This window comes from Perognathus longimembris, chromosome 19 (assembly GCF_023159225.1).
Source record: "Perognathus longimembris pacificus isolate PPM17 chromosome 19, ASM2315922v1, whole genome shotgun sequence".
NCBI classification, from domain to species: Eukaryota; Metazoa; Chordata; class Mammalia; order Rodentia; family Heteromyidae; genus Perognathus; species Perognathus longimembris.
In genome coordinates, this window is record NC_063179.1 from 41,240,445 (window position 1) to 41,255,373 (window position 14,929).

The window sequence follows — 14,929 nt, forward strand, 5'->3', positions numbered from 1 at the left end:
CAGTATCCTCACAGTAGTTTCCGTTTTGTATCAGTTGGCCACACTACTGTCAGCCTCATTCCCTCATCACTCTCTACTTCCATTACTCAATTACAGTCATACTCCTTCCTTGCTGTTCCTCAGATGTGCCTCCTTTACCACCTTTACGTTCAGATGTCACCTTCTCATTGAGACGTACAGTAACTTAATAGTTCAATAGCCCCTTCCTGCCCTCACTGAATTATTATTTTTTAAATTAAATTTTATTGACAAGGTGTTGTGCAAAGGTGTACAGTTACATAATGAGGCAGTGAATACATTTCTTGTGATATCTTACACCCTCATTTTTCTTTCCCTTCCCTAGATCAGGTAGGCATATCTACAATATCTAGGGTACCAAAATCATATCCTCACTGAATTATTTATCTATGGCTATGCAACAGTTACCTTAAGGTGAAATTGCTTAAAAAATAAGCATTTATTGTCTTGTACAGTTTTGGGGGAACAGGAATCTAGGAGTAGTAGTTGAGTGATTCTAGATTAGGAAATCCCATAGGTTGTAGCCTTCTCAAGGTTAGACTAGGGTGGGAAAAATCACTCTTGTCACTCACATAGTTGTTAGCAAGTCTCTGTTCCTTGATACTTGAACTTTTCTGTAATGCTGCTGACAACCTGCAGATAACCTTACAGAGAGAAGGAACCCAATAATACCCAGTCTTTTCATAGCTTAAGATTTGAAGTGAGATAACATCAGTTTTACCATATTATTTTTGTTAGAAATTGGTCACTTGGAAGAAATTTAAACCCTGTCCCTTGAATAAACTGTCAAAAAGTTATGGCCATATTTTGGGGCACTCCAGTCTCCGTGTGTGCTTCTTCCTTTCTCTTCCTCCTCTTCCTTCCTCCTCCTCCTCCTCCTCCTCCTTCTTCCTCCTTCCTTCTTCTTCCTCTTCCTTCTCCTCCTTCTTCCTCTTCCTCCTCCTCCTTCTTTCTTCTTCCTTCCTCTTCCTTCCTTCTTCCTTCTTCCTCCTCCTTCCTTCTTCCTCCTCTTTCCTCCTTCCTCCTCCTCCTTCCTCCTCTTCTTTCCTCCTTCCTCCTCCTCTTTCCTCCTCTTCCTCCTTCCTTCCTCCTCCTTCCTTTTTCTTCCTCCTCCTTCCTCCTTCCTACTCCTCCTTTGTTCCTTCCTCCTCCCTCCTTCCTTCTTCCTCTTCCTCCACCCCCCTTCTCCTCTTCCTCCTCCTTCCTTCTTCATCTTCCTCCACCCCCTCCTCCTCTTCCTCCTCCTTCCTTCTTCCTCCTCCTTCCTCCTCCTCCTCTTCTTCCTCCCCCCCCCCCCCCGCTTGAACTCAGAGCCTACGCACTGTCCCTGAGCTTCTTTTTGCTTAAGGCTAGCACTCAACCACTTGATCCACAACACCACTTCCAGCATTTTCTGTTTATGTGATATTGAGGAATCAAACCCAGGGCTTCATGCATGCTAGGCAAGCACTCTACCACTAAGCCACCTTCCCAACCCCTCTAGTCTCTTCTGTATTGCTCTATTTTGCCTTCTTCCATAACATTTTATCTATTGATTCATTAGGCAATTGACTTTAAATTTTCTAGTACATTAAGCATTTGACTTATTTATTGTTTTCCATCTTCTCTCTGTAGAATCTAAAGTTCATGAAGGAAAGGATTTCTGTTTTGTCTCCTGGTGAATATAAAATTACTATGTACATGATAGCCATTTGATGAAAAAAATAGTGTGTTAGTCTTCTGAAGTGGAAACAAAACAGATTCTTTCCATTCAAGAGATGTGTAGGTGCTACTTTACTTTCCTTAAACTATATTTTGTTTTACTCTTTTTTTTTCAGTGCTGGGGCTTGTACTGAGAACTTCACTCTTGCTTGGCTTTTTCATGCAGGTATGGCACTCTACCACTTGAGCCAAACCTTCACTCTGGCTTCTTCCTGATTAGTCAGAGATGGCCTTTTTCTGCCCAGGCTGTCTTTGAACCATGATTGTCAGATCTCAGCCTCCTGAGTAGTTAGATTACAGGTATGGGACACCAGCACCAAGTATATACTATATTGTTAACAAAAATTTTCCCACAAGCTATTTCACTCAAAGACTTTTGAGTATAATTATCTTTAACAACAGAGGCTTCTACTCTTGGATTTTCTCCTTTGTGCACAGAAAAGTTTAGTCTAATCACAGTTCCAGATACAAGATGAGTTGCCTTACAAGTATTGTAATTAGCAACTATACTTAAGTTTGATTCTAACCAGAACAAATAATAGACAAATGATAGATCTATACCTGTTATATTAGTCATTTGACACAACTGTTCATTTATATTGTAAGAATTTGTTATTTGCATATGGCCATGATGGCTGAATCTTATAGCCCTAGCTAATGAGGAGGTGGAAATCATGGGATCCCGATTCTAGGCAAAAAAATTTAAGAGACTCAGTCTTAACCAATGGCTAGACCTGGTGGTATATGCCTGTTATCTCAGCTATTGGAAAAGAACTATGGCTAGGCATAGTGATATGTGCCTTTCATACTGAGCAACATGAGAAAGCACAAGTAGGAAGATCACAGCCCAGCAAGCTTAGGCATAAAATGAGACCATATCTCAAAAATAACTAACACAAAAAGAGGCTGGAGGCATGGCTCAAGTGGCAGAGCATCTATTTACCAAGCATGAGACCCTGAGTTCAATCCCCAGTACCAAAAGAAAAGAAAAAAATTATTTGGTAGCAAATAATTTTTTAGATACAAGGTAAGTGTATCTTGAAGGGAAAAGGGAGTGTCTTGGCAAGACAGCTGAGTAATTAAAGAAAAGGCTGAAGATCCAGACCTTGAAAACAACAAGAGTAAGAGTAGCTCTGGAATCTAGGCAGCAAGAACCAGTATGTATACTAGCTGCCTGTCAGGATGAATGCTAGGCAGGCAAAACAATGCCCATTGTTGGAACTGATCTATTTTCTATAGCAGTTCACTAATTCATTGTCAAGGCTTGCTATGTGTCAAATACTACCTATTACTAGAGCCTAATTATACAAAATGAATAAGAAACTGATTTGACAATTACAATGAAGTGTGTTATAAAGAAATGATGAGGCTCTATGAGAATACATTGAAAAAAATATAGTAGATCTCTTCAAGTCCAAGAGGATAAGAGCAGATGTGTGTGTGTGTGTGTGTGTGTGTGTGTGTGTGTGATAGTTAGTGGTGACTATCATCACAGCCCTTTGATAACTATAGTGGGAGAAATTTTTGAAAAATAAAAATTTAAATGTATGCCCTTTCCGTCTGGGATGTTCTTAATATAAAAAAGTTTTCCAATTATTGTAAGGTGTGTCTGCTACTGAAAATTAAGGGCAATATAGCAGTCTGACTATTGGTCATGAGACTTGTTTTCCTTTAGGAATAACATCTATTTTGCTATTTTTTAGTCAATTATTTTAATCAATTACTTGCTCAAGTAATGTAGTTGCTTGCATGCTACTAAGGACTAAGGCCTACATCAAATACCCTACCTTTAAAATAAAGAGATAACTTCACTGATTATTTTTGGAGATGCAAGTCTTACTATATTACTCAAGCTGGTCTCAAACTCCTGAACTCAAGATAATCCTTCTACTTAGCTTCCAGAATAGCTGGGTCTACAGGAACATGCCATGGTGCTCAGCTTTCACTGAGAAGTAGTTAGTTAATATTTCTTTAGAGCATAAGTCTCACACGTGGGTGGGGAACCTTTTATCTGCCATGGGCCATTTGGATACTTAGAATATCATTTGAGGATCATGTAAAATTATCAATACAGGCAGATGGCTATACATGGATCATGAGAAACACACATGTTTGTCTCATCATATACTGAGTGATTTCACAAGCCTTGCACATCTGCAAGCCAGAGGTTCCCCACCCCTGAAGGTAAATCACGCCAGAAGACAAAAGAGACGGTAATTTGTAGAGGCCAGGTCTATTAAAACACATTGAAGTAGATTATTAAAGCAATGATATTTACATTTCTAGTCATATGAAAAATTGCAAATGTCTAGTTGGCAAAAGTTTAGACATTTAATTCTTTTTGCTTTGATGGTATTTGCAATATCTTAGCTTCCCTATTTTATGATGACATGCATTATTTTGTACTTCCAGAAGTGCTTTTTCCAGAAGTCTAACCCTTTCTCCAAATCCTGAACCCCACGTTCACTAATGCCCACTTCTATATGTACACAGAGAATTTCCTTTATGAAAAGGACACTTTTCTCTTTGAACTTAGTTCTCAAATTTACTTTGTAAGAGAATTTGCTAAGATGGGTCATATCACATTTTACCAGATTTTGAAATTTCTAAAGTTTAAATGCTTATCAGCCTAATTTTCATTGCAAGTGTGAAATTGTTCCCTTGAAGAATCTGTATATTTACACAGAGTATTCGCTTTTAAGTTCCAATTGAAAGCCAGGTGCCAGTGGCTCATCCCTGTAATCCCAACTACTCAAGAGGCTGAGCACTGAGGATTGTGGTTCAAAGCCAGCCTGGGCAGGAAAGTCTGTGAGACTCTTATCTTCAATTAACCACCAAAAAGCCATGACTTTTTTTTTTTCCCTGCTCCTGTGGCTCAAACTCCAGGCATGTGGACTTTGTTCCTGAGCTTCTTTTGCTCAAGGTGAGCTACTTGAGCCACAGCAACATGTCTGTCTTTTTTGAGCAGTTTATTATGAAATTTATTCCCAAGAAATAAATTAAATTGCTTTATTTTAATTTTTTACATCTTGAACTTACATTCAAAGAAGTGTGTGTGTGTGTGTGTGTGTGTGTGTGTGTGTGTGTGTAAGCAAGCCCGTGGGAGTTTGAACTCAGGGCCTAGGTACTTACTGTCCCTTAGCTTTTTGGCTCAAGACAAGTGCTCTACCCCTGAACCACAGCTCCACTTTGGGCTTTTTTACTTTGGTAGTTTTACTAGAGATAAGAGTCATATGGGTTTCCTGCCCAAGCTAGCTTCAAACCGTGATCCTTAGATCTCAGACTCCTGAATATCAAGCATTACAGATGTGAGCCACCAGTGCCCAGATGGAAATTTGATTTTTAATGAGTTACATATGAAATATTCATGTATTCTTTCTTCTTTCAAATATTCAGTTACTATTTCCTGCATTCAAGGCATTATTTCCAGGGTTTTTAAAATCATTTTTTGGGTAAATGCACATATAAGTAGTTTTAATTTTGCCTTCAGTATTTAAAGGAAGCAATGAAAGGTATACTAAAGTAAATTCTTTTTATTATTAACCTGTGCTTCTTTTCGAAATATCTTTTGTTGCATATGCATTCACAATGTCATTGAACCTATGTCTATGTTTTGCCTTGAATAGAAGGAAGCATTCAAATTACAACCTTATTAGACACACACAGTAGGAAACGATAATTAATTATGGAAGAATTATTTTGCTTTGTAGAAGTAGCTTGTATAGCCTAGCTGAAGAGGTCATATCTAGATGGATCTGTGGGGAAAATAAAAATAATTATTTCAGTGCTGTTCTTCAATTTTAGTTCTTCACTGTGTTTATTTTGTTTTTCCTATAGAACTGTTACACTAACTCTCAGTATAATATTTGATTTCTAATAGATAAACTTCTACTTATTCTACTTGATTTTCTACTATGTGACCTCTAGAAGCTGTTTAATGTTTTGTTTTTGTTTACAGCTTACTGTAATGGCACTCACCAAGTAGATGTAGAGGATGTACACCAGCACAAGGTATTATCTATGTTTAGCAATATTGTAATTTTTATATGGAAACGGAACTGCTAGAATGCTGTACCATTTATTAGGAACAGTGGCTTCATTTTGGTTTTACGACATTTTGGAATTACATGAAGATGAAAAGGTTCTAGGCTGTTAGTCGGAAAAGAATTGAGTAAATGTTGTATACCTGGAGACAATAATATATTGTTAGCTATTTCCTTTCTTTTCTTCTTCATAAAGTTTATCCATCATGTTGAATTTCTTCTGGATTAAGCACAGTCTAAAAATCAAATATGTCAGTCTATTCTTTCAAAACTTTACATAATGAACATTTACTTGTCATCTGGTACTTGAGTGCCGTGAGAGGAAGCAGTGTTCCCATTTTAATTTTGCAGCAATAAGCTTTCCATGTAGACCAATTTAGGAGGATATCTGTCTTCTAGCTTTTAAATCACTTCTCTCCCTGCACTGTTCTCCCAAATAGCAATGGAAGAAACTCTATATACAGTTGGGGAGAAGAATCTTTCTAAAGCATTTTCAAAAAGTTTTGTTGTAAAGGAAACTGGTCTGGTTAGCTAAAAAAACTAAGCCATTTAAAAATTTTAAATTATATTTAGCAAAACTAATAGTACTAATATGCTAGTAAAATATTTTAAATATACAGCAGGAAATAAATATTAGCATACATACTGAGTCTAAGCCCATCACATTTGAGTTTCTTGTACATAGTTTACTCTTGTGAAATTCCAAATTGAATATATTCCAGCAGCCCTGTGGTTAGACTCAAATTATAAAATTAAATAGAACAATAAGTTGATATGCTAAATATCTATATTAACTTGAAAATGTAAAAGTTAAAGTTGGAAATTAAAGTTAACTTTATATTTTGTTTCTTTAGAAACCAAAATTCAGTTCAAAAACTTGCTCTGAGTCCGTTTCTAATGAAAATTCCAGCAGATATAAGCCAGAACATGAAGAAATCAATAAAGAAGGAAATAAGGGTTTGCCTATAAGTAATGAATACATATATAAACATTACAAAAACAATTCTACAGCCACAAAGTTTGGCAGATCTAAACCTAAACAATCCTCTGTTAACCCAATATACACTCGAGAATTAAGAAAGCGCACCCTCCACAGTGTCAAAGATACCAGCACCAATGTGTCTAAAAGTAGAGGAAGAAGAGACTTACATCACAAGACTCAAGCAGATGATGGAGACTACAATTCAAGACAAGCAAGAGCTGTCACTTCTTCCAGGAGAATAAACGAATCGGTTAGTCACCAGCAGCATGTCCTCCAAACCTTCAGTGATTCTCCACAAGACTCATGTGAACTTTTCAGCCCAACTTTGTCAAGTCTAAAAGGTGGATTAGTCAACAATATTGAGGCTTGTTCAGCTTCCAAAGAGACACAGACATACAACCTGGATTTATCCAGTAGTCAAGAAATGAAATTTTTAGAATTAGAACCCATTGACCAAAGAGAAGCTGTTTCAGGACTTCCATCACATAAAGAAATCAAGTTACCATTTGTTACTGCAGACCAGCAGCTTTGTGCTCACCAAAAACAACACAGTAGCCCTTACAAGTCTCAGGAAAATAGTAATAACCCAGTTCAAAAAAATTATACTTTTAATCAGTGGGAAAATTCTTTCTTGTCCTTCATAAAGGAACATTTTGATAGTGATAGCAGTACTTCTGAGGAAACTGTAACATCTAAAAAGGTAGAATGCAAAAACCACCATAAGTATGAAGAAAACATAACAAATAGTGAAGAAATGGATTCTCAACAGTTTTTACCTTCTGAGGACCATTTTTCACAGGAAAATGAGTTAAAAGCAGGAAACCTAACCACACTGTCACAACAGGAAGCTGTTAATTTCTGTGATTCAGATGACACCATTATTTCTGAACAGTGTGTTGCAAATTATGAACAACACGTTTATGGGTTTTCTTCTGGTCACTCATATTGCAATCCTGAGGAAATTGCCCTGGCTTGTACAAGAATGCCTTCAACACTGGAACTTTCAAATTTGAATTGTCACGTGGAGCAATTAAAAAAGCCTCAGGATACTAGCTCCCGAGAAGCAACTCCTTTAATGAGTCAAACAGATGTACATAATGTGGAAGAGAAACAAGATGCAGAACTAAATCTTCTCAATAATCAAACAGATACACATAATGTAGTAAAACTATGTATGGAAGAAAAACAAGATACTAAAAGCAATTACAATATCAAAGACCAAAAAACAAGTTCTTCAAATACATTTTTCCCTATAGTCGTTGATTCTGAAGCAATAGAAATATCTGAAGTTGAAAAGAGGAGACAAGACCTTCCAGAAAATGAGCCAATGAATAGCACAGATTTCCATTCCATTGACAAGATGAATAAAGAATTGACTAATATTTCACAATGTAATCAAAAAGAAGAAAAGGAAAGTTCTCATAAACCAGGTATTAGTCGTGTTGTTCAGTTTATACATATTTCATATAGACTTATTTTCTAGAAATTTTCAACCTAACCAGTGTTCAGTCTGACAAGAATGAGGCAAGCTGGGTCATGATTGGGGATGCTTTTAAAGAGAGGGGTAAAATAAAAGCATTTGCTTTGAACGTCATATTGTTATTGTCAAAGATGGTTACTAAACGGCTAGTAGCAAAGCTAATGAATAGTATATCTATTCATTTTTATTGTCCACTTATTTAGTGTCAGGTAACCCCATATTTCATAGCAAAAAATTACTGGCTCTGTTGATTTCAACTATGCATTGTATTCCCACCAGAATTATAAACAAAAAAGCATCACGTTTCTTATATAAGAAGCACATTAAAGACTTCTGTTCTCTTAAACAGTTCAACTTGAGACAGATTTTATGTTATATAACCTGTTAGAACTGCAACACTGATACTGTATGTTTGTACTTTAGATGAAGAGTTAACAGATAATATTAACAGAGATGAGAGCATTATGGAAAATTGTGAGGCAGAAAAAGAAAAAATAGATCCAGAAATCCACAGGCCTCTTAATATCCCCCAAAACAAAAAAGGACAGAATTTCAGAAAACGACAAAGTTTCTTGAAATCTACCTTCACCCAAGGTTTGTATAATTGTTCAGGCAAAAATTTTGTAATCAAGCCCAGTAGTCAATGCCACAAAAGAATTTCTGAACCTTAAGTTTAACTGCTCCTTTTAAAAATCATTAAGTTGCAAAATAATTTTGATTGTAGTGTTGTTAAGGTACCACTTGAGAGTTTTATAGTCTTCAAGCATATCCTTGTCATATTTCTAGCTATGACTTCTAATTGCTTGATATGCTAGAAGGGGTAAACAGCAGAGAATCAAGAATATTCAATGGATATTCAGTGGAGTAGTAGAACACTTGCCCATCAAACATGCTGCGTTCAGTCCCCACCACTATCAATATGACACACACACACACACACACACACACACAGAGTAGGAAACAGTGGGAACATTGTCTTCAGTTTCTTAGCTACTTCCTGTTAGTTCATAAGGACAATTAAAGAGGCATGGTGGTTAGTTTCTTTTTGTCACATGAATGAGTTATGTATATTTGGAAGTATGCACAAGGTAACTCTCCTCTGATGATTCTTATAGCTATTTCTTTGATGGATAATAACCTGAATGATTTCAGATTAAACATTTGTCACTGGAAATGGATTTATCTATTGCCTGTTAACAAAGGTAGAAAGAAAGCTGTATTAAACATGTTTACCGACCCTCATTTTCCCCCTTTTGTGTAAACTGAAGCTGATGCTCTCTAAACATTTCCATTTCCTACCTCCTAGAACTTGTGAAAAAAATCATCTGATGATAAGAAAAAATATTACATTCACATAACCACCAAATCCATTTTTATAGAATCTTCTGTACTCTTTTTTTCCCCTCTTACCCTAAAGTAGGGCAAGAAGGGTCTCATGCAGTGATTCTCAAACTTTAGCTTGCCTCAGAATCATTTGGAAAGTTTGTTTAAAAAAAAAAAGATGATGGGTCTTACCTTTAGAGAGTCTGATTCAGTAGGTGTAGTAGTTGTCTCTATTGCTGCATAATAAGTTGTTATGAACTTAATCATTTTAAAACAACACACACTATTATCTAATAGGTTGGTTGTTGTTTGCTTGTTTGTTTGTTGTTGGTTTTTTTTTTTAGTACTGGTTCTCAGGCTTGAACTCAGGGCCTCAGTGTTGTCCCTGAGCTATTTCACTCAAGGCTCATGCTTGAGCTGATGTTCAAGCCATAGTGCCACTTCCGGCTTTTTTGGTGTTTTAATTAGAGAAAAGAATCAGTTCTGCCTGGGCTTCAAACTGCAATCCTTAGATTTCAGCCTCCTAAATTACTAGGATTATATGCCTGAGCCACCAGTGCATGGCTTCATAGTTTCTAAACCACTTACCATGTTTTAATAGTCCTCCATCAAGGTGCTGTCCAAGATTGAAGTTTCATGTGGAGACTGGACTAGTGAAAGATCCACTTTTTAAGGGCAATGGTTCCTGTCTGTTAGTTGGTGGCTATCTATCTTACTTTTTTCTTCATGGGTTTCTATAACATGGTTCCTTGCTTCATGAAACCATTTAAGCTGAAGACCAGCAGAACAGAAACTGTTAGTCTCCTATAACATAAAAAAAAGGAAATGCAGTAAATTCAGTGTTGAAATATTCTGTTGGATTAGAAACAAATCTCTTAAGAAGGGAGGGAGATTACATGAAAGCCTAAATTCTGCCAGGTGCGGGTGGCTCATCCCTGTAATCCTAGCTACTAAGATATAAAGATCATGGTTCAAATCTCAGACACAAAAGTCCATGAGACTCTTATCTCTGATTAACCACCAAAAAAGATAGGACTGGGTCTGTGGATCAAGTGGTAAAGTTAGCCTCTAGCAATAAAGCTCAGGGACAGTGCCCAGACCCTGAGTTCAAGCCCTAGAACAACAAGTGGGAATCCTTAGGACCCCTCCAGAGTTAGGTCTGGTTGGACTTAAGAATCTGCATTTCTAGCAAGTTTACTGAAAGTGCTGATTCAATTAACTTTTCTTTCCCTATTACTCTAACCCTCTATTTTGCTTAAGTCTTAAGTCTTGACTCTTCAGAGATTCAGTTACTTTGAAAAATAAAGCTCCAGGTTCCTAACTTTGGGGTAAGAAGGGTTGTTGCAAAAGGAATTTAAAGGTTGAACTTTACTATATATAAGCTTTTAATCAGTCTGTTTCTAGCCCATTCTGCAATGCATGCTTTCCATGGTTCCTGATGACTCCTAATTCCTAATCATCCCAAGTGTCGAGTACGTGGGATCAGATGGGCTCTTTCCTGTAATTCTCCTTGCAGGCACCTGAATTGGAGTCAGTTTACTCTTTGTCAGTGACTTTACAGTTTCTCAATTTTGTCCTCTATTGTTTCTACCTCTATGTATATGATATTTTAAAAATAACTTCTACTGACATTTTATCAGGGCTAGGGAGAAAATGAAGGAAAAATATGATTGTTACTTTTAGTTTAAAATTAAGTCTAATACTGAAAAGATTTTGTAAAAATGGAATATTTGAACAATGATAATTGTATGATTAGTTTTTTATGAAAGAAAAAATAGAGAACAAAAAAGGCCACAGTTTGATCTTTGGTACCTTGTGAGATAGAGAAACACTCTTGTGGCAATAAAGGTAACTGTAGAAATAGGATTTTATTTTGTTCTTCTGGGACAGGGTTTTGCTAGTCCCTGCTCTCCTGAACTTGTGATAACCCCTGCCTCAGCTTCTTCAGTGCTTAGATTATAGAATATACCCCATGCCTTGGCTGCAAGAGGATTTTTATAATAATATAAATTTTTTAAGAAAAATTTTACTCATAGCTAAAGGACCACCATGAGAGAGGTGAGTATAGAAATGGAGATGAGCCTCTTTGTTCTTAGTAAGTTCTCATCAAGTGCTTGGCTAACCACCTTCTTGAATCAATGCAAAGTAATGTGCTTAGAGGTGCTATAATTTCTTCACAAGGTATGCTTTAAAACAATAAGAGCATTGTTAATATTAATGTTAATTAACATTAATTTGGTGTGATGCATCATGCTTAGACTATATTTTGAGAAAGTTGTTAAATATTTTCTGAGATTCTTTGTAATCACCAATTGGCACAAAATAAACCTCAGTTTTGGTTGATAAATTTACAGAAATAAAAACAACCAGAATTACTAGGAGTTGTATAAAAGGGAAAAGTCAACTTCATTTGGCTGCCGGAAGAGGAAATTTGTCCCATGTGAAAGCTCTAATAGAATCTGGAATGGATGTGAATCTAAGAGATAATGAAGGTTTGGATCATTTTAACTTAATACTTTTACAGTTTGACTCACTGAAATATGCATTTTCTTTTCTATCACAATCATATATATATGCATAAATCATATACATTCGGTCATGGGGCTTGATCTCAGGTTGTGGGCACTATCCTTGAGCATTTGTGCTCTAGGCTAGTCCTCTACCACTTGATCCAGAGCTCCACTTCCAGTTTTGGGGTAGTTAATTGGAAGTAAGAATCTCACGGACTTTCCTGTCCAGTCTGGCTATAGACCTTGATCCTTAGATCTCAGTCTCTTGAGGAGTTAGGATTACAGGTGTGAGCCACCAATGCCCAGCTATGTATTTTTCTTGCAATGGAAGACTTATTATTGCTAAAAGAACTTTCTCTTTTGAAAAAGTTTTTTTTACCTTCATTTGAGAGCACTTTCATAGGTGAGTAAAAGTAGGAGTAAAAAGAAAGTTAAATCTTTCTCTTGGGAGCCTTTATTCCATTGTCTAACTTTGAAAATAATGCAAAATGTTCCTATTTTCTTGTTCCTTCTACCTACTCCCTTTCACTATTTCTTTTCCCTCCTTTTTAATTCTCAGCTTTTGTTTTAAAAAAGTGATCCTCTGACATTTTGTTTATGCTAAAAGAATTAAGAATTAAGAATTCCAGAGAGGGGCTGGGAATATGACCTAGTGGCAAGAGTGCTTGCCTCATATACATGAAGCCCTGGGTTTGATTCTCAAGCACCACATATATAGAAAAGGGTCAGAAGTGGTGCTGTGGCTCAAGTGGCAGAGTGCTAGCCTTGAGCAAAAAGAAGCCAGGGACAGTGCTCAGGCCCTGAGTCAAAGGCCCAGGACTGGCAAAAAAAAAAAAAAAAAAAGAAATCCAGAGAGAAAAACTCAAAGGTTGATTGAATCAGGTGTCATTTTAAAGTAAAACATAACAATGCACAAATACAAATATAAAATCCAGACATTTAAAAATCAGAAGAGATTAGTGTTTAGTTCTATTATATTTTACATTCTGTGACTCTTCTGTTTTGACAACTGTATCAACAACATTGTAATTAAATCAGTTTGTTTTAAAAATGAGAGTCACACATTTTAAGGCCATTTTCCATATTATTTCTTATTCACTACTTAGAATTTAGACATATGTTACCAATATAGATATTAACTTCAATCATGTAAAATTATAGTAACAAAAATACTACATGAATGTTGATTGATTGGGAGCAGTTTGTTTTCCTTTTTTTCCCCTCTTTTAGGTTGGACACCACTTCATGAAGCATCTAATAAGGGATATAAGGATATAATTATAGAATTATTAAAAGCTGGTGCTAATGTAAATTGTGAAAATGTAAATGGAATTCTGCCCTTACATGATGCTGTAGCAGGCAATCACTTAAAGGTACAGTTCATATTGGACTGGGTTCTAATTATGCCTTTTAGGAAAATGAGTGAAGAAAATGGAGATATTTTAAAGTAGTTGATTGATAAGTCAACAAATGATTCTATTTTATTTATTTAGTGTCAGTCATGGGGCTTAAACTCAGGGCCTGGGTGCTGTCCTTGAGCTTTTGTGCTCAAGACCAATGTTCTACCATTTCAGCCACATCTTTACTTCTGGCTTTTTTTTGGTAGTTCACTGATAAAGAGTTTCATGGACTTTCCTTCCCAAGCTGGCAGTGAGCTGCGATCCTCACATCTCAGCCTCCTGAATAGCTAGGATTATAGGCGTGAGCCACCAACATCAGGCTCAACAAATTATTTTAAGACTTCAACTTTTAAATGAAGATACCATATTGTGTATATATTTTTAATAATCAATATATATTTTAATGAATTATTTTTCCATTTTCTATCACATAAGTGAGAAGAAAATGCATTTTATGAATCTAATATATTCCAATTTAGTTGTATAAAATTATTTGTTATTTTGCATAAGAATACAATTATAGTCATTATATATATGACAGGTGGTTTTAGTTTTGAATTTTAACACAGAGTTTTGCTATATAGCCCAAGTTGGCTTCAAATTTAAGATAATTCTACCTTAACTGGTATTACAGTTGTGCATCACCAAATCTGGCCTAGGTACCTTTTTTTTTTTCACTTAGAAATTCTCAGTGGGCTTGAGATATCTTTCTTTGTTTTTCTTTATTAGATAATCATAGTAAAAATCTTATAAGAGAAGATAACGGGTTATTATTTCAGTGACACTGGATTTCAAATCTGGACCTAAAACTCCTAAAATTATTAATCTTATCTTTTGTTTGCCAAAGTTAGGGAGGAACTTATTTTTATCAATAAGCAGCATAGGCCTTAGAGTAATAATTAGTTTTGAAAAAATATTTAAGGAAACTGTTAGCATTAATAGCAATTTAAAATAAGTGGTGGTTATATAAAATCTTTTGGTTCCTTATAAGCATTTATTATCTTCTTTTCTCCATTTTTAACAGCCTAGTCACTTTTATTTAATTTTGTGAGAATATTTTACTACTTTCATCCTAAGTGTAGTCATGTTGAAAGAATAGTGGTTTGAGCTTATAATTTATAGAGAAAAGAAACATGAACTACTGACTAAGAACAAGACCAAAGTGGGTAGGTTTAATGTTCATTGTGGCTCTTTTGACCGAAATGAATCAGTTACTTTAAGATATTTAATGTAGGGGAAATAATAGGTACATTTTCCAAGGTTGTGCTGCCCCTGAAATGAAAGAAAGCAAACAGAAATAATCATTAAAGTGATGAACCTACTAATTATGTGTGCAAAGAAAATGCCAGTTAATATAAAGTTACTTAAATAACAGTCAAAATTTCATAGTGGGAAAAAATCTGATTTTTGCATATCATCTTGAAAAATTAATAAAAGTTAAAATTTCTAATTTATATTGTGTTGAGATCACC

At 35.7% G+C, this 14,929-nt stretch overlaps 1 protein-coding gene across 1 annotated transcript in view; it reads left to right on the forward strand.

The window, feature by feature from the left end:
• Ankrd31 (ankyrin repeat domain 31) overlaps positions 1–14,929 on the forward strand; it is an 88,542-nt gene that overhangs the window by 40,421 nt on the left and 33,192 nt on the right. The window contains exons 13-17 of the mRNA XM_048368262.1: positions 5,678–5,730; positions 6,617–8,174; positions 8,648–8,818; positions 11,902–12,039; positions 13,288–13,430. Of these exons, the coding sequence (XP_048224219.1) occupies positions 5,678–5,730; positions 6,617–8,174; positions 8,648–8,818; positions 11,902–12,039; positions 13,288–13,430 (2,063 nt within the window). The remainder of the gene's footprint in view (positions 1–5,677; positions 5,731–6,616; positions 8,175–8,647; positions 8,819–11,901; positions 12,040–13,287; positions 13,431–14,929) is intronic.